Source organism: Chiloscyllium plagiosum, unplaced genomic scaffold (assembly GCF_037043375.1).
Source record: "Chiloscyllium plagiosum isolate Xiang-an unplaced genomic scaffold, Cpla_swu_hap1 HiC_scaffold_46, whole genome shotgun sequence".
Taxonomy (NCBI): domain Eukaryota; kingdom Metazoa; phylum Chordata; class Chondrichthyes; order Orectolobiformes; family Hemiscylliidae; genus Chiloscyllium; species Chiloscyllium plagiosum.
Window position 1 is genome coordinate 12,267,363 of NW_028270184.1, and position 18,341 is coordinate 12,285,703.

The 18,341-nt window shown below is 53.0% G+C and overlaps 1 protein-coding gene across 3 annotated transcripts in view; it reads right to left on the reverse strand.

Annotated features, from left to right (window-relative positions):
• The window catches only part of LOC122543886 (pyruvate carboxylase, mitochondrial-like), a 931,966-nt gene that overhangs the window by 151,887 nt on the left and 761,738 nt on the right, over window positions 1-18,341 (reverse strand). For all 3 annotated transcript variants that reach the window (XM_087983758.1, XM_087983759.1, XM_087983757.1), the window contains 2 exons: window positions 13,350-13,506; window positions 7,526-7,766 (listed from right to left, as the gene is read on the reverse strand). In XM_087983758.1, coding sequence (XP_087839884.1) covers window positions 7,526-7,766; window positions 13,350-13,506 — 398 coding nt within the window. The remainder of the gene's footprint in view (window positions 1-7,525; window positions 7,767-13,349; window positions 13,507-18,341) is intronic.

Here is an 18,341-nt window from a genome sequence, read left to right on the forward strand (position 1 = left end):
GAGTGACCAGGACAGTGCTCCCACAGTGACCAGGACAGTGCTCCCAGAGTGACCAGGACAGTGCTCCCAGAGTGACCATGACAGTGCTCCCAGAGTGACCAGGACAGTGCTCCCAGAGTGGCCAGGGCAGTGCTCCCAGAGTGACCAGGACAGTGCTCCCAGAGTGACCAGGACAGTGCTCCCAGAGTGGCCAGGGCATTGCTCCCAGAGTGACCAGGACAGTGCTCCCAGAGTGACCAGGACAGTGCTCCCAGAGTGGCTAGGGCAGTGCTCCCAGAGTGACCAGGACAGTGCTCCCTGAGTGACCAGGACAGTGCTCCCACAGTGACCAGGACAGTGCTCCCAGAGTGACCAGGACAGTGCTCCCTGAGTGACCAGGACAGTGCTCCCACAGTGACCAGGACAGAGCTCCCAGAGTGACCAGGAAAGTGCTCCCAGAATGACCAGGATAGTTCTCCCAGAGTGACCTGTACAGTGCGCCCACACAGTGACCAGGACAGTGCTGCCAGAGTGACCAGGACAGTGCTCCCAGAGTGACCAGGACAGTGCTCCCAGAGTGACCAGGACAGTGCTCCCCCAGTGTGGCCAGGACAGTGCTCCCACAGTGACCAGGACAGTGCTCCCAGAGTGACCAGGACAGTGCTCCCCCAGTGTGGCCAGGACAGTGCTCCCACAGTGACCAGGACAGTGCTCCCAGAGTGACCAGGACAGTGCTCCCAGAGTGACCAGGACAGTGCTCCCAGAGTGACCAGTACAATGTTCCCTGAGTGACCAGGACAGTGCTCTCACAGTAACCAGGACAGTGCTCCCAGAGTGACCAGGACAGTGCTCCCAGAGTGACCAGTACAATGTTCCCTGAGTGACCAGGACAGTGCTCCCAGAGTGACCAGGACAGTGCTCCCAGAGTGACCAGTACAATGTTCCCAGAGTGACCAGGACATTGCTCCATCGTCACAAAGGCTGCAGCAGTGCATCACCGTCACAAGGACTGCAGCAGTGCATCACCGTCACAAGGGATGCAGCAGTGCATCACCGTCACAAGGGCTGCAGCAGTGCATCACCATCACAAGGGCTGCAGCAGTGCATCACCATCACAAGGGCTGCAGCAGTGCATCACCGTCACAAGGGCTGCAGCAGTGCATCACCGTCACAAGAGCTGCAGCAGTGCATCACCGTCACAAGGGCTGCAGCAGTGCATCACCATCACAAGGGCTGCAGCAGTGCATCACCGTCACAAGGGCTGCAGCAGTGCATCACCATCACAAGGGCTGCAGCAGTGCATCACCGTCACAAGGGCTGCAGCAGTGCATCACCGTCACAAGGGCTGCAGCAGTGCATCACCATCACAAGGGCTGCAGCAGTGCATCACCGTCACAAGGGCTGCAGCAGTGCATCACCATCACAAGGGCTGCAGCAGTGCATCACCATCACAAGGGATGCAGCAGTGCATCATCGTCACAAGGGCTGCAACAGTGCATCATCGTCACAAGGGCTGCAACAGTGCATCATCGTCACAAGGGGCTGCAGCAGTGCATCACCATCACAAGGGCTGCAGCAGTGCATCACCGTCACAAGGGCTGCAGCAGTGCATCACCATCACAAGGACTGCAGCAGTGCATCACCGTCACAAGGGATGCAGCAGTGCATCTTCGTCACAAGGGCTGCAACAGTGCATCACCGTCACAAGGACTGCAGCAGTGCATCACCGTCACAAGGGATGCAGCAGTGCATCATCGTCACAAGGGCTGCAACAGTGCATCACCGTCACAAGGACTGCAGCAGTGCATCATCATCACAAGGGCTGCAGCAGTGCATCACCATCACAAGAGCTGCAGCAGTGCATCACCGTCACAAGGGCTGCAGCAGTGCATCACCATCACAAGGGCTGCAGCAGTGCATCATCGTCACAAGAGCTGCAGCAGTGCATCACCATCACAAGGGCTGCAGCAGTGCCTCACCATCACAAGGGCTGCAACAGTGCATCACCATCACAAGGCCTGCAGCAGTGCATCACCGTCACAAGGGCTGCAGCAGTGCATCACCATCACAAGGGCTGCAGCAGTGCATCACCATCACAAGGACTGCAGCAGTGCATCACCATCACAAGGGATGCAGCAGTGCATCATCGTCACAAGGGCTGCAACAGTGCATCATCGTCACAAGGGGCTGCAGCAGTGCATCACCATCACAAGAGCTGCAGCAGTGCATCACCATCACAAGGGCTGCAGCAGTGCATCACCATCACAAGGACTGCAGCAGTGCATCACCATCACAAGGGATGCAGCAGTGCATCATCGTCACAAGGGCTGCAACAGTGCATCATCGTCACAAGGGGCTGCAGCAGTGCATCACCGTCACAAGGGATGCAGCAGTGCATTATCATCACAAGAGCTGCAGTAGTGCATCACCGTCACAAGGGCTGCAGCAGTGCATTATCATCACAAGGGGCTGCAGCAGTGCATCACCGTCACAAGGGATGCAGCAGTGCATTATCATCACAAGAGCTGCAGCAGTGCATCACCGTCACAAGGGCTGCAGCAGTGCATCATCATCACAAGAGCTGCAGCAGTGCATCACCGTCACAAGGGATGCAGCAGTGCATCATCACAAGGGCTGCAGCAGTGCATTATCATCACAAGAGCTGCAGCAGTGCATCACCGTCACAAGGGCTGCAGCAGTGCATCACCGTCACAAGGGCTGCAGCAGTGCATCACCGTCACAAGGGATGCAGCAGTGCATCACCATCACAAGGGGCTGCAGCAATGCATCACCGTCACAAGGGATGCAGCAGTGCATTATCATCACAAGGCTGCAGCAGTGCATCACCGTCACAAGGGATGCAGCAGTGCATCACCATCACAAGGGCTGCAGCAGTGCATCACCGTCACAAGGGATGCAGCAGTGCATCATCATCACAAGGGCTGCAGCAGTGCATCACCGTCACAAGGGCTGCAGCAGTGCATCACCGTCACAAGAGCTGCAGCAGTGCATCACCGTCACAAGGGATGCAGCAGTGCATCATCACAAGAGCTGCAGCAGTGCATCACCGTCACAAGGGATGCAGCAGTGCATCATCATCACAAGAGCTGCAGCAGTGCATCACCGTCACAAGGGATGCAGCAGTGCATCATCACAAGGGCTGCAGCAGTGCATTATCATCACAAGAGCTGCAGCAGTGCATCACCGTCACAAGGGCTGCAGCAGTGCATCACCGTCACAAGAGCTGCAGCAGTGCATCACCGTCACAAGGGATGCAGCAGTGCATCATCACAAGAGCTGCAGCAGTGCATCACCGTCACAAGGGATGCAGCAGTGCATCATCATCACAAGAGCTGCAGCAGTGCATTATCATCACAAGGGATGCAGCAGTGCATTATCATCACAAGGGCTGCAGCAGTGCATTATCATCACAAGGGATGCAGCAGTGCATTATCATCACAAGGGCTGCAGCAGTGCATCACCATCACAAGGGCTGCAGCAGTGCATCACCGTCACAAGGGCTGCAGCAGTGCATCATCACAAGGGATGCAGCAGTGCATTATCATCACAAGAGCTGCAGCAGTGCATCACCGTCACAAGGGATGCAGCAGTGCATCATCACAAGGGATGCAGCAGTGCATCATCACAAGGGATGCAGCAGTGCATTATCATCACAAGAGCTGCAGCAGTGCATCACCGTCACAAGGGCTGCAGCAGTGCATCACCGTCACAAGGGCTGCAGCAGTGCATTATCATCACAAGAGCTGCAGCAGTGCATCACCGTCACAAGGGATGCAGCAGTGCATCACCGTCACAAGGGATGCAGCAGTGCATTATCATCACAAGAGCTGCAGCAGTGCATCATCGTCACAAGGGCTGCAGCAGTGCATCACCGTCACAAGGGCTGCAGCAGTGCATCACCGTCACAAGAGCTGCAGCAGTGCATCACCGTCACAAGGGCTGCAGCAGTGCATCACCGTCACAAGGGATGCAGCAGTGCATTATCATCACAAGAGCTGCAGCAGTGCATCACCGTCACAAGGGCTGCAGCAGTGCATCATCACAAGGGCTACGCCAGTGCATCACCATCACAAGGGCTGCAACAGTGCATCATCATCATAAGGGCTGCAGCAGTGCATCATCATCACAAGAGCTGCAGCAGTGCATCACCGTCACAAGGGATGCAGCAGTGCATCACCGTCACAAGGGATGCAGCAGTGCATCATCACAAGGGCTGCAGCAGTGCATCACCGTCACAAGGGATGCAGCAGTGCATTATCATCACAAGAGCTGCAGCAGTGCATCACCGTCACAAGGGATGCAGCAGTGCATCATCACCAGAAGGGCTTTAGTAGTACATCACCGTCACAAGGGCTGCAGCAGTGCATCATCGTCACAAGGGCTGCAGCAGTGCATCATCATCACAAGGGCTGCAGCAGTGCATCACCGTCACAAGGGCTGCAGCAGTGCATCACCATCACAAGGGAAGTAGCAATGCATCACCATCACAAGGCTGCAGCAGTGCATTATCATCACAAGGACTGCAGCAGTGCATCACCATCACAAGGACTGCAGCAGTGCATCATTGTCACAAGGGCTGCAGCAGTGTATCACCATCACAAGGGCTGCAGCAGTGCATCACCATCACAAGGGATGCAGCAGTGCATCACCGTCACAAGGGCTGCAGCAGTGCATCATCGTCACAAGGACTGCAGCAGTGCATCACCGTCACAAGGGCTGCAGCAGTGCATCACCGTCACAAGGGCTGCAGCAGTGCATCACCATCACAAGGGCTGCAGCAGTGCATCACCGTCACAAGGACTGCAGCAGTGCATCACCATCACAAGGACTGCAGCAGTGCATCACCGTCACAAGGGCTGCAGCAGTGCATCACCATCACAAGGGCTGCAGCAGTGCATCACCGTCACAAGGGCTGCAGCAGTGCATCACCGTCACAAGGGCTGCAGCAGTGCATCACCATCACAAGGGCTGCAGCAGTGCATCACTGTCACAAGGGCTGCAGCAGTGCATCATCGTCACAAGGGAAGTAGCAATGCATCACCATCACAAGGACTGCAGCAGTGCATCACCGTCACAAGGGCTGCAGCAGTGCATCACCATCACAAGGACTGCAGCAGTGCATCACCATCACAAGGGCTGCAGCAGTGCATCATCGTCACAAGGGCTGCAGCAGTGCATCATCATCACCACAAAGGCTGCAGTAGTGCATCACCACAAGGGCTGCTGCAGTGCATCACCGTCACAAGGCTGCAGCAGTGCATCACCGTCACAAGGGCTGCAGCAGTGCATCATCGTCACAAGGGCTGCAGCAGTGCATCATCATCACAAGGCTGCAGCAGTGCATCACCATCACAAGGGCTGCAGCAGTGCATCATCGTCACAAGGGCTGCAGCAGTGCATCATCGTCACAAGGGCTGCAGCAGTGCATCATCATCACAAGGGATGCAGCAGTGCTACAAGACGAGGGAATGGGGAATAAATGCAGCCATGACTGAAAGCCTGGGGGGAGTGAGGGGTCCGCGGAGAGTTGTACTGTCTTCAGTGCTGCTTTCTGAAGCGCTGCCCTGCGTTGCCAGCTCACGGTTAAATGTGGATCCACACCCAGCTCTGCAGCCTGAGTTACCCAGTAAATGAAAAATGCATGGATTACCTCTCCCAGCAGAGTGACACAGACGTGTCTCATTTCCTTTGATAGATGCGCTTTCCTCACAGGAATGGTCTGACACACTAATGAATGAATGGTCCAGACTCACCACTCCAAAGCCCATATTGAAATATGTGTCTCTCCGTAAAAGCGCAGTCTCAATGATACAAAACTGGCATCAGTCAGTCCCGCGTTTGCTCGCTGTGATAATGTCTCAGCACGTTCAGCAGTGCACCCTGACAGTGAGGGGACAGCAGCAGCCTAGAAAGCACGCCCTCTGGTTTTGTGGACGCACCCGGTGAATGTTTCTCCCCCTGCTCAGCGTGTCTCCTCGGGCTGCACCCAGAATCAGGCTCCCTCGACCTTGTGAAGTGTCACACTCCCTCCACCCAAATCCTTGCCACCGAGTGCCATCAGGGATGAAAGGAATTTTAGGGAAAGGACGAGAGGGTTCAAGGGGAATCAAGTCGGAATCTTTTCACCCAGAGGGTATTGGAAATCAGGAATGCGCTGCCTCTAGGGGTGATACAGGCCAAAACCCTCCTAACCCTTCGGGTAGTTTGGCTCATCAAACTGCATCTGGAACACGCTTGACTTGAAAAAAAAAAATTGGAGTCTGGGCTTTCTGCTTCTTGGATTTGTAGGGGGTTTGGTCGGGGCCATGACACTTCCCAGCTGCTGAGTTTTTCGAGCGTACTCCGTGTCTGGGGTTCGAACAGAAAATATCGACAAGGCTGAGAAAAGGGCTTGCAGCATGAGGCCGGAGTGGACATGATGGGCTGAAGGGCCTTTCTGAGGTCTACGTCTCCAAACTGGGGGAGGGAGAGTTCTCTGCAACTGTGCTCTCAAAGGTGCACCTCCTTCCAACTGCGCCCTCTCTTTTTCTAGGCTGTCCGACGTGAGGAGACATCTTCCCTGCCACCCAACCGCGAGAGCGTGCACAGTTTCTACAAGACCACCTCTAAACATCAATGGCTGGTCCCTCAAGCTCACCAAAGTCGGAGGTGGAGCGGACAGCGAAGAGGGTTACCTCAGAGTACGACAGAATCTTGATCAGATGGGCCAATGGGCCGAAGAGTGGCAGATGGAGTTTAATTGAGATAAATGTGAGGTGTTGCATTTTGGGAAAGCAAATCAGGGCAGGACGCGGGGGTGTTGCCGAATGAAGAGCCCTTGGGGTGCAGGTTCATAGTTCCTTGGAAGTCGCAGGTAGACAGGATAGTGGAGAAGGCGTTTGGTCTGCTGGCCTTCATTGGTCAACGCATTGAGTACAGGCGCTCGGAGGTCATGCTGCAGCTGGACAAGACATTGTTTAGGCCACTGTTGGAATATTGTGTGCGATTCTGGTCTGCCTGCTATAAGAAGGACGTTGTGAAACTTGAAAGGGTTCAGGAAAGATTCACCAGGATGTTGCCAGGCTCGGAGGGTCTGAGCTACAGGGAGAGGCTGAACAGGCTGGGGCTGTTTTCCCTGGAGCGTCGGAGGGGGTGACCTTATAGAGGTTTATAAAATCATGAGGGGGCATGGACAGGGTAAATAGGCAAAGTCTTTTCCCTGGGGTGGGGGAGTCCAGAACTAGAGGGTTTAGGGTGAGAGGGGAAAGATGTAAAAGAGACCTAAGGGGCAACTGTTTCACACAGAGGGTGGTACGTGTATGGAATGAGCTGCCAGAGGAAGTGATGGAGGCTGGTACAATTGTAACATTTAAGAGGCATCTGGCTGGGTATATGAATAGGAAGGGTTTGGAGGGATATGGGCCGGGTGCTGGCAGGTGGGACTAGATTAATTTAGGAGATCTGGTCGGCCTGGACAAGTCAAACCAAGGGTCTGTTTCCGTGCTGTACGCCCCTGACAGGGAACTCAAGCCTCAGAGCCCCTTACCTTGATGCTGAGGATATGCGTACCAGCCTTGACCAGTTCATCGGCCAGCTTCAGGTAGTAATCCAGTGAGTACTTGGTTCTGTTGGGGTCACAGACATCCCCGGTGTAGGATATGGAGGCCTCCACCACACCACCAGCGTTCCCTGCTGCCTCCATGCCCAGGATCATGTTCGGCAGGTAGTTCAGGGAGTCGAACACGCGGAAGATGTCCATCCCGTTCTCCTTGGCTATTTCGCAGAACCTGAAGGACACCTCATGGGAGTGAGACCCGGCACTGTCGCAAGCTGCCTTCCCCTATCCCCCATCCACCTCCCCCAGACACGTTGGGCCCAGAAGGGGCTCTGCGTTTGCACTTCCGGGTCTCCCTCCCCCTCCCCCACCCATCCTTTCTCCCTCTCTCCTTCACTGCCCCTTGCACCCCCCCCTCCCCACAACCCCGCCCCATTCAATACATCCATACGCCCTACCTCCGCCACTCCCTCTGGTGTTCCTACCCCAAAATTCCTGATCGGATCACTTAAACAAAATCACGCTTTCTCAGGACAAGCATTGGCTCCACTCCCCTCCCCCCATCCCCCTCTTATCTATAAACCTCTGGAAAATTCTAGAAATCTGAGTCAAATGCGGAGAACGCTGGAGGAAACCCAGTAGGGGGAGACTATGGCCTAGTGGTACTATCACTGGAGCATTAATCCGGAAACTCAGCTGATATTCCTGGGCAGATCGTGGAATTTGAATTCAAGAAAAGTCTGGAATTAAGAGTCTAATGATGACCAAGAAACTGCTCACGCTTGTAGGAAAAGCCCATCTGGTTCACCAATCCCCTTGAGGGAAAAGTAATCTGCCATCTTTACCCGGTCTGGGCCTACATGTCACCCCGCCCCTCCCCCACCCCAGCAATGTGGTGGTCTCTTAACAGCCCCCTGGGTAATTAGGGATGGGCAATAAATGCTGGCCTGGCCACATCCTGTGAGTGAATTAAAAACAAAGAAGCCCAGAGTTAACATTTCGAGCCCGGTACCTCACCCCTTTCAGAGGACGGTTGACCGTGTTGCTATGGAGGCTAAGAACGGGTAAGTATGGCTGACGTCCCCTCCCAACAGCACTCAAAATTGAGCTCCATTTTGACCGTTCGGCCCATTTCCAAGCAGCGGTGTAGTTTTAGTCTATATGTTCACTTTCCCATCTGGGAATGGAGTGCTGGTCCAGTGGTACGGTCACCACACCGCTACTGAGGTATCCAAGATAATGAGAGGCATGGATAGAGTCAATAGCCAGAAACTTTTCCTCAGGGCAGGATTGACTGGTGCAAGGGGTCAGCGTTTTAAGATATTAGGAGAAAGGTAGAGAGGGGACGTTTGAGGTAGGTTCTTTACCCAGAGAGCTGTGAGTGAATGGGATGCGTTGCCAGCGGTGGTGGTGGAAGCAGAGTCATTAGGGACATTTAAGAGACTGCTGGACAGGCACATGGACAGCAGTGAGTTGAGGAGTGTGTAGGTTAAGTTATTTTATTTTATGTTCGGATTAATGCTTGGCACAACATCGTAGGCCGAAGGGCCTGCTCTGTGCTGGACTGTTCTATGTTCTCGCCCACCCCATGAGCAAGACGTTTGAATGTCGTGACGTCCCTCACAGCTTCAGACACCCCTGTTCACGTTTCTCATCAGGCCAATCATGTTTGAGCGAACTGGCCATGGGTTTTATCCTTGGCGGGGGCCGATGAAAGCCGTGTGGTGGACGCTGACCTCCCGTGGGGTCGCCAAAACGCTGGCGTTTTAGCCAGGCTAGCGCCCACATTAGGAAAGCGGCGTTGGCAGCATGGCGACAATGCTGGGTGCGCGATAGGATACAGAGGGTCGAAGTGAACTGAAGGCAAGCGGGGGGTGGGGGGGGGGGGGGGGGGAGGTGGGGAAAGAAGGCAAATGGTACGTCAGTGAGAGGGTTGGGGTACAGATGCGGGGATAGTCTTGCTGCCATTATACGGGGTAAGGCCACCCCCTGGGGTGTTGTGAGCAGTTTTGGGGGGACTCCGTATCTGAGGAGGGATGTTCTGACAAGGGTGGGAGTGCAGGAAGGGTTCCCAGACCCAGACTGATTTCCCCGGATGGTGGGACTGACATATGAAGAGAGACTGGATCGGTGAGGACTGTACTCACAGGAATTTCAAAGAACACATCGATATCTATTAAATTCCAAAAGGACCAGACAAGATGTTCCTGATGACCTGGAGAATCCAGAACCGGGGAGGGGGTCACGGGATTATGCTGTTTCAGAATGGGGACAAGGAGAAATGTCTTCACCCAGAGAGTGGGGAGCCTGTGGGATTCTCTGTCAGTGAAAACAGCTGAGGCCACATTGAATGTTTTCAGGAGAGAATTAGATGTAGTTCCTGGGCCTAAAGGATTGAAGGGTATGAGGGAGAAAGTGGGGACTGAGTTGCATGATCAGCCATGATCCTATAGAAGGGCAAAGCAGGCCGGAAGGGCCGAGTGGCCTTCTCCTGCCCCGAATTACGATGCCTCCATGTGAGGGCAGTGGCTTCTTTGTGTTAGAGGCAGGTTTATAGTAACAGCGCACGGTACATGGGGATGGGGGTGACACGGAGCGAGGGAGCGCTCGGGTTGGTGAAGAGGGAAGTTGTAGACGTGGAGGCCGTCAAGGATTGGTGCGAGGTCGGCGAATCGCAGGGTGGCTCCAGCCTGTCACCGCGGTGCCAGCTCTCCGAAGGAGCGATGCCCTCGCACCGCCACCCGTCACCACCATTCCTGTTTGGCCCAGAGAAGGCCTCGAGTGAGCCTGCCTCCTAGCGCACTCTCAGGCAGGTTCCACAGTGTATCTGGGCAGCTAAGGCATTGGAGAGCGTGCAGAAAAGATTCAGGAACGTAGTCCCAAGTGACGGGGAATGCGGATGGGGGTTTGGAGGCGCTGGGGGGGCGGGGAGCGGTTAGACCCATGAGGGAGCAGGAGTACGCCATTCGGCCTTGCCACAAGAAAATCTTCTGGCCTTACCCAGTCTGGCCTACTTGTGACACCAAACCCCAGCAACATAACTGCCTCTTCTTAGCCTCCCGATGGGCAATTAAAGGGTGAGGAAAAGTCAGGGACAGCTACATCTAGCGTGCAAATTGAGTTCTAGAGATAAACAGCCTGGAAATGGACCCTTCGGTCCAACTCATCCATGCCGACCAGATATCCTGAATTAATCCCATTTGCCAGCACTTGGCCCATATCCCTCCTGAACGCTTCCTTGGTGAGGCCACACTTGGAGTACTGTGTACAATCTGCTATAGAAAGGATGTCAGTAAGGGTGTTACTGAGACTGGAGGGTTTGGTATAAGGAGAGTTTTAAGGACAGCCTGCACAGGCTGTGACTTCTCCTTCCCTGGAGTGTAGAAGGCTAGAGGGTGACCTTATAGAGGTTTATAAGATCATGCGGGCCACAGATGAGGTGAATGGTGAAGATCTTTTCCCCAGGGTACGGGAGTCCAATACTAGAGGCCACAGGCTTAAAGAGAGAGGAGACCCGAGGGGCAACCTTTTCACCCAGAGGGTGGTTTGTACGTGGCACGGACTGGCAGAGGAAGAGTTGTCTGTTTGTCTGGTAAGAGTTGTCCCAGATGAGCAAACCGGATGCGTTTTTACAACATTTTCAGTCACCAAAGCCCAGACCTAAACTGAGAGCTGAGGCCAAGGTGAGACCTAGCGACTTGTACGGATGCAGCATGAATTGAGTGCTTTTGTACCCATTGCTCTTCCATTGATAAAGGGGACACGTTTGCAAAAAAAATAGTCTTGACAATTAGTCCCTCCATCTTGGACAGCGAGGATGTCTCACAGTGCGGAGGAGATGGCAAAGGATCATGTGATATCTGGGATCTGGGGAGTTGTAATCCAGGCCTGTTCAGTCCTCACTATCTTCCAGAGATATGTGAACCTTCAGGAAGGTATTTGTACCTGATCCGAGATGGTACTCCCGTAACATCAGGAGGGGATGAGTGTAATGGAACACTGATGGATTTATTGCAACTCCTGGTGTCTACATATATTACAAGCACAATCACAGGATGTGGGCATCTCTGGGTAGACCACCATTCATCGCCCATCCCAAATTGCCCAGAGAATAATCAAGAGTTAACATGTAGGCTTGACTAGGTAAGGATGGCAGATTTCCTCCCTATTATTGGTGCAAATCAGGGCAAGACTTATACACTTAATGGTAAGGTCCTAGGGAGTGTTGCTAAACAAAGAGACCTTGGAGTGCAGGTTCATAGCTCCTTGAAAGTGGAATCGTAGGGAGATAGGATAGTGAAGAAGGCGTTTGATACACTTGTCTTTATTGGTCACTGCATTGAGTACAGGAGTTGGGAGGTCATGTTGTGGCTGTACAGGACATTGGTTAGGCCACTGTTGGAATATTGCATTCAGTTCTGGTCTCCCTGCTATAGAAAAGATGTGAGACTTGAAAGGGTTCAGAAAAGATTTACGAGGATGTTGCCAGGGTTGGAGGATTTGAGCTACAGGGAGAGGCTGAACAGGCTGGGGCTGTTTTCCCTGGAGTGTCGGAGGCTGAGGGGTGACCTTATAGAAGTTTATAAAACCATGAGGGGCATGGACAGCGTGAGTAGCCAAGATCTTTTCCCTGGGGTCGGGGAGTCCAAAACTAGAGGGCATAGAGTCAGAGAGAGGTACAGCACGGAAACAGATCCTTTAGTCCAACTCGTCCATGCTGACCAGATATCCGAAATAGATTTGCCAGCACCCGGCCCATATCCCTCCAAACCCTTCCTATTCATATACCCATCCAAATGCCTCTTAAATGTTGCAATTGTACCAGCCTCCACCACTTCCTTTGGCAGCTCATTCCATACACATACCACCCTCTGTGTGAAAACGTTGCCCCTTAGGTCTCTTTTATATCTTTCCCCCCTCACTCTAAACCTATGCCCTCTAGTTCTGGACTCCCCCACCCCAGGGAAAAGACTTTGTCTATTTATCTTATCCATGCCCCCCATGATTTTATAAACCTCTATAACGTCACTCCTCAGCCTCCGATGCGCCACGGAAAACAGCCCCAGCCTATTCAGCCTCTCCCTGTAGCTCAAGCCCTCTGAGCCTGGCAACATCCTTGTAAATCCTTTCTGAACCCTTTCAAGTTTCACAACACCCTTCCTGTAGCAGGGAGACCAGAATTGCACGTAAGTCTAAGGTGAGAAGGGAAAGATTTAAAAGGGACCTGAGGGGCAACTTTTTTCACACAGAGGGTGGTACGTGTATGGAATGAGCTGCCAGAGGAAGTGGTGGGGGCTGGTACAATTGCAACATTTAAGAAGCATTTGGATGGGTGTATGAATAGGAAGGGTTTGGAGGGATGTGGGCCAAGTGCTGGAAAAAGGGGATGAGATTAATTCACGATATCTGGTCGGCATGGACAAGTTGGGCCAAGGGGTCTGATTCCTTGGGGTACATCTCTGTGACTCGAGTGAACCAATTGGTTTTTATGACAATTGGTAATGGTTTCATGGTCATCAGTCAATTCTTAATTCCAGACATTTAAAAAAATGTAATTAAAATTCCACCCTGGTGGGAATTTGATGCCAGCTCCCCAGAACATGCGCTGCGTTTCGGGATTAGTGGCTCCCCACTCAAGCTAGGCCAGTCTGACGTAGAGTGTACCATGTCTTTGACAGTACGCGTCATGTTGTGAGAGACCTGCTAGGACACACGCTGTGACACGGTGAGGTTATCAGGGACGTTTTCCCCAGAGGGGGGTATCGCGTACCAGCCGAAAGCCGTCACGCAGGGAGGGGTGCCCAGGCCAGCTTACTTGTGCACCGCGTTGTCCGGGTAATTGGTGTAACCCACAGCATTGGCGCCCCTCAGGAGCATCTGGAAGGGGATGTTGGGAATCAGGTCTCGCATCTCCTGCAGGCGTTTCCAGGGACACTCGTAGAGGAAGCGCATCGCCACGTCAAACGTGGCACCTGCGGGCAAGAGGGCACTGGGGTCAATTGGCATCCGCCGAGCAAACAGGGAGGTGGGGGGGGGGGGGGGGTCAGCAGCGAAGCTAGACACATGAACGAGCCTTTTCTTAACCGCAACCCCCCCCATGACCAAACTAAGACAAAGGAGAAAGTAGGGACTGAAGATGCTGGAGATCAGAGTCGAGAGTGTGGTGCTGGAAAAGCACAGAAGGTCAGGCAGCATCCGAGGAGCAGGAGAATCGACGTGGGCTCATTCCTGATGAAGGGCTTACGCCCTAAACGTTGATTCTCCTGCTCCTCGGATGCTGCCTGACCTGCTTTGCTTTTCCAGTCTCGACTCCTACCTCCCAACAACACTCATATTCATTTTCGCTGCGATGGCAACGTGGTTTTTGTTTCCATTCCCTGTTCCCAGATTAAGCTCAGTGAGAAAAGAATTGTCCCTTTTGTTGAATCTTGTCCCCATCTGACCCTCTCCTGTGAGTGCACAGAAGGAGATTTTATGACAGTGTGATGATGCTGTGCCTTCAAGAGATTTATTTTGTCCGGGCTGCTTTTAAGAGGAAGATTGAACGAGTGGTTACATAAACAGCTCGTGAGGCCTTGGGTTTTTTTTTAAAGTAAGAACAATAGAAGCAGCCTGGCTGGGCGTTGTGTGCTCTCACAGACTAGGATTTCTAGTTTTCCTTAACTTTCAAATTCAGGAGAAGCTGCTAGAGTCTTGAGGAAGTAGAGGCTATTTTTTTCCCTTTTCTTGGTGACAACCGGAAGCTGGGATTTCTCTCTCTGCTGCTGAATTGCACTTGAGACAATCTGTTTTCTGAATTTGCCTTTTTCCCGAGTGATGTGTTTGTGGGAAGTTACTACACTGGAACAGTTAATTGGCAATAGTTACTGTATCTATTATTCTGTTAAGTTTTCCAAAAGACTTAAGTTATTCTAAGTTCTTCTTTCTTTTGTTGTATTTTAACTATTGTTATGAAATTGAAGGTGAATACTGTACCTTTAAGAGAGTGACTGCTGTTCGGAACTGAGAGCTTACAAGAGCAGTCTCAGAGTGTACTGGAAAATTGGAAATATGTAACATTTGGCTGTGAAATGGAACCTGAGTTGGTTGTTGTTTTAATAACAAGTTGAATTTAACCAGTCAGATTAAACTATGTCCAGGATACTAAGACCCAATCGAGTTTGAATTTATTGTTTTGCCAACATCGAACCAATGAGATGATCCGATGTTGGGGACATAAAATGTTTGAAAATCAGACAGAACAACTGCCATTAACACAGATTCAAGAAATTAGGAAACACTCCCAAACAAAGGGACGTTTTTTTAAAAATACGTAACGCATTCACAGTAAAAAGGAAGGATGCCGACCCAGGAAGATCCTCAGCCGGAAGAAGATAGACACCGAAGACAACAGCCGCTGGGTGGTTTTGAAATTAAGTTGATGTAATTTTAATAAGTGTTTTATTGGAACAGTATATCATTATAGAGTTGGAGGCAGGTAATAAGCAGATAAGAGAAGGGGGGCTCAGAATTGTGAATAGTTGTTGCTTAATGTTCATTTTTAGAGTTAAAGAATACATTGGTACTATTTTCTTTAAATGATGGAATTTGGGAGTTCTCTGCCTTTCATACTTTAACAGATTGAGGTGAGGTGAGCTTTTCTGGGTGTTTGGTTTAATTAACAGAAGGGTTCACAGCCGTGTCATAACACTATAGTGTTTGAATAAATTGTGTTTTTCTTGACATCAAGTAGTTTGACCAGTCACATTGCATCTGGAACACAGCACTTTACATTCATGTTTAAAATACAAAACGTTAGGGTCAAGGCCACCATCTTATAATATTTTGAAGGGGGTCTGGTCTGGTCTGGTCCATAACAGCAGGCAGTTCCTCATTCTGTTCTGGTGTCGCCATGTATACAAGTCGGAACGCATAACTGGACAATATAACGCAGGACGGGAAATTGGATCTTTAAACTTACACCTCTGTGTGGGAATGTCTTTAAACGTACAAGAGTCCGTAACATGGGTGTTCACAACTTGGGGACCCCCTGTACGTCACTAAGTGCCTCAAATCACTTGATGTGATCCCACGTCAGTGACAATTTTTTTTTTTCTGGTCCAGACTATCTTTAAGATGCCTGTGTTGGTATGGTAGGTAGTGTTCAGGCTCCTGGGCCCATCGCACCAGGCCGGCCACACCCTTTTCTCTCCCTCCTTTATCTTTCTCTTCTTTCTTTTCTTCATCTTCTGCTGTTGTGAGGAAGCTCGGGGTGGTGTAGGCAGGGAGACGGCTGCAGCAGTGATGGTGCCCCGAGTGGGGGGGGCTCCTGGCTGAGGTGGGCCCCGAGTGGGGACTCCTGGCTGAGGTGGGCCCCGAGTGGGGGCACCTGGCTGAGGTGGGCCCCGAGTGGGGGCTCCTGGCTGAGGTGGGCCCCGAGTGGGGACTCCTGGCTGAGGTGGGCCCCGAGTGGGGACTCCTGGCTGAGGTGGGCCCCGAGTGGGGGCTCCTGGCTGAGGTGGGCCCCGAGTGGGGGCTCCTGGCTGAGGTGGGCCCCGAGTGGGGGCTCCTGGCTGAGGTAGGCCCCGAGTGGGGACTCCTGGCTGAGGTGGACCCCGAGTGGGGACTCCTGGCTGAGGTGGGCCCCGAGTGGCGGCTCCTGGCTGAGGTGGGCCCCGAGTGGGGACTCCTGGCTGAGGTGGGCCCCGAGTGGGGGCTCCTGGCTGAGGTGGGCCCCGAGTGGGGACTCCTGGCTGAGGTGGGCCCCGAGTGGGGGCTCCTGGCTGAGGTGGGCCCCGAGTGGGGGCTCCTGGCTGAGGTGGGCCCCGAGGGGGGACTCCTGGCTGAGGTGGGCCCCGAGTGGGGACTCCTGGCTGAGGTGGGCCCCGAGTGGGGGCTCCTGGCTGAGGTGGGCCCCGAGTGGGGGCTCCTGGCTGAGGTGGGCCCCGAGTGGGGACTCCTGGCTGAGGTAGGCCGAGAGTGTGTACTCAGCAGGTTGTCAGCTGTGGCAGTGATCGTATCTGGGCCAGGGATTCCTAGCTGTGGTAGGCCATGAGCATCGCTTTTAGGAAGGTCTTCATTACTGTACTTACAGCGGGGACTCCTTGAGGCCTGGACACCTTGCAGAGACCTTACAGAAGCCCTGGAGCTGTGTTTAAAGCCTCCTGGTAAACAAGGTGAACTTTTTATTGAACTGGTTTTCATTCTTTTTGTAACTCAAAATGGAGCTGGTTTGTGGTGACAAAACACTTTTCACTGTATCTCTCTAGACGTATACGACAATAAGTAACTCATTCCGAGTTTAGATTAGATTACTTACAGTGTAGAAACAGGCCCTTCGGCCCAACAAGTCCACACCGACCCTCCGAAGAGCAACCCACCCAGACCCATTCCCCTACACCTAACACTACGGGCAATTTAGCATGGCCAATTCACCTAACCTGCACATCTTTTGGACTGTGGGAGGAAACTGGAGCACACGAGGGAAACCCACGCAGACATGGGGAGAATGTGCAAACTCCACACAGACAGTCGCCCGAGGTGGGAATTGAACCCCGGTCTCTGGCGCTATGAAGCAGCAGTGCTAACCACTCTGCCGCCATGCCGCCCAGTTAACGCACTGTCGGAGGGTCAGTACTGAGGGAGTGCCGCACTGTCGGAGGGTCAGTGATGAGGGAGTGCCGCACAGTCAGAGGGTCAGTACTGAGGGAGCACCGCACAGTCAGAGAGTCAGTACTGAGGGAGTGCCGCACTGTCAGAGGGTCAGTACTGAGGGAGCACCGCACTGTCGGAGGGTCAGTACTGAGGGAGCGCCGCACTGTCGGAGGGTCAGTACTGAGGGAGTGCCGCACTGTCGGAGGGTCAGTACTGAGGGAGTGCCGCACTGTCGGAGGGTCAGTACTGAGGGAGTGCTGCACTGTCGGAGGGTCAGTGCTGAGGGAGCGCCGCACTGTCAGAGGGTCAGTACTGAGGGAGCACCGCACTGTCGGAGGGTCAGTACTGAGGGAGCGCCGCACTGTCGGAGGGTCAGTACTGAGGGAGTGCCGCACTGTCGGAGGGTCAGTACTGAGGGAGTGCCGCACTGTCGGAGGGTCAGTACTGAGGGAGTGCTGCACTGTCGGAGGGTCAGTGCTGAGGGAGCGCCGCGCTGTCAGAGGGTCAGTACTGAGGGAGTGCCGCATGTCGGACGGTCAGTACTGAGGGAGTGCCACACTGTCGGAGGGTCAGTGCTGAGGGAGTGCTGCACTGTCGGAGGGTCAGTGCTGAGGGAGTGCCGCACTGTCAGCGATACCATCTCTCAGAGCAGACTGGTATTGTCTCTGCCTTTCCATTTACTCGGAAATGGTGTGGAGGTTTAGTCGGTGGATGTCAATGGGAGGCAATCTGCAGATGCGGTGACATTAACCAAAAAAAGGAGCCTGATGGTCCAGTTGTTAATGACTTGCTGTTTGAGATTGTGTGCAGTTTGTAGAATGGCTAACCTCATTTCATACATTACAACAATGGCAAAAGCACTGCATCACTTATCAAACACTTTGGGGTGTCGTAAAAGGCACTATAGGAATGCAAATCTTTTCAAAACGTGCAAATCCACCTCTCTGGCTTCAGCCATTCTTCCTTCTGATGACTCCGGAGTTTACAAATCGGAGTTAAATCAGCTCGTGAAAGCAGTATTTCCATGGCAACCAGTGCACGGTGAATACATTACAGTCAGCACCAATTCCGTCTGAGCCTTGCGCAGTGCCTCACAACGAGACCTCACTGTTAGATTACAGAGACAGCTCTGTGATGTGCTGAGGTCTGACACTGGGCCGCACAGGCACTGAGA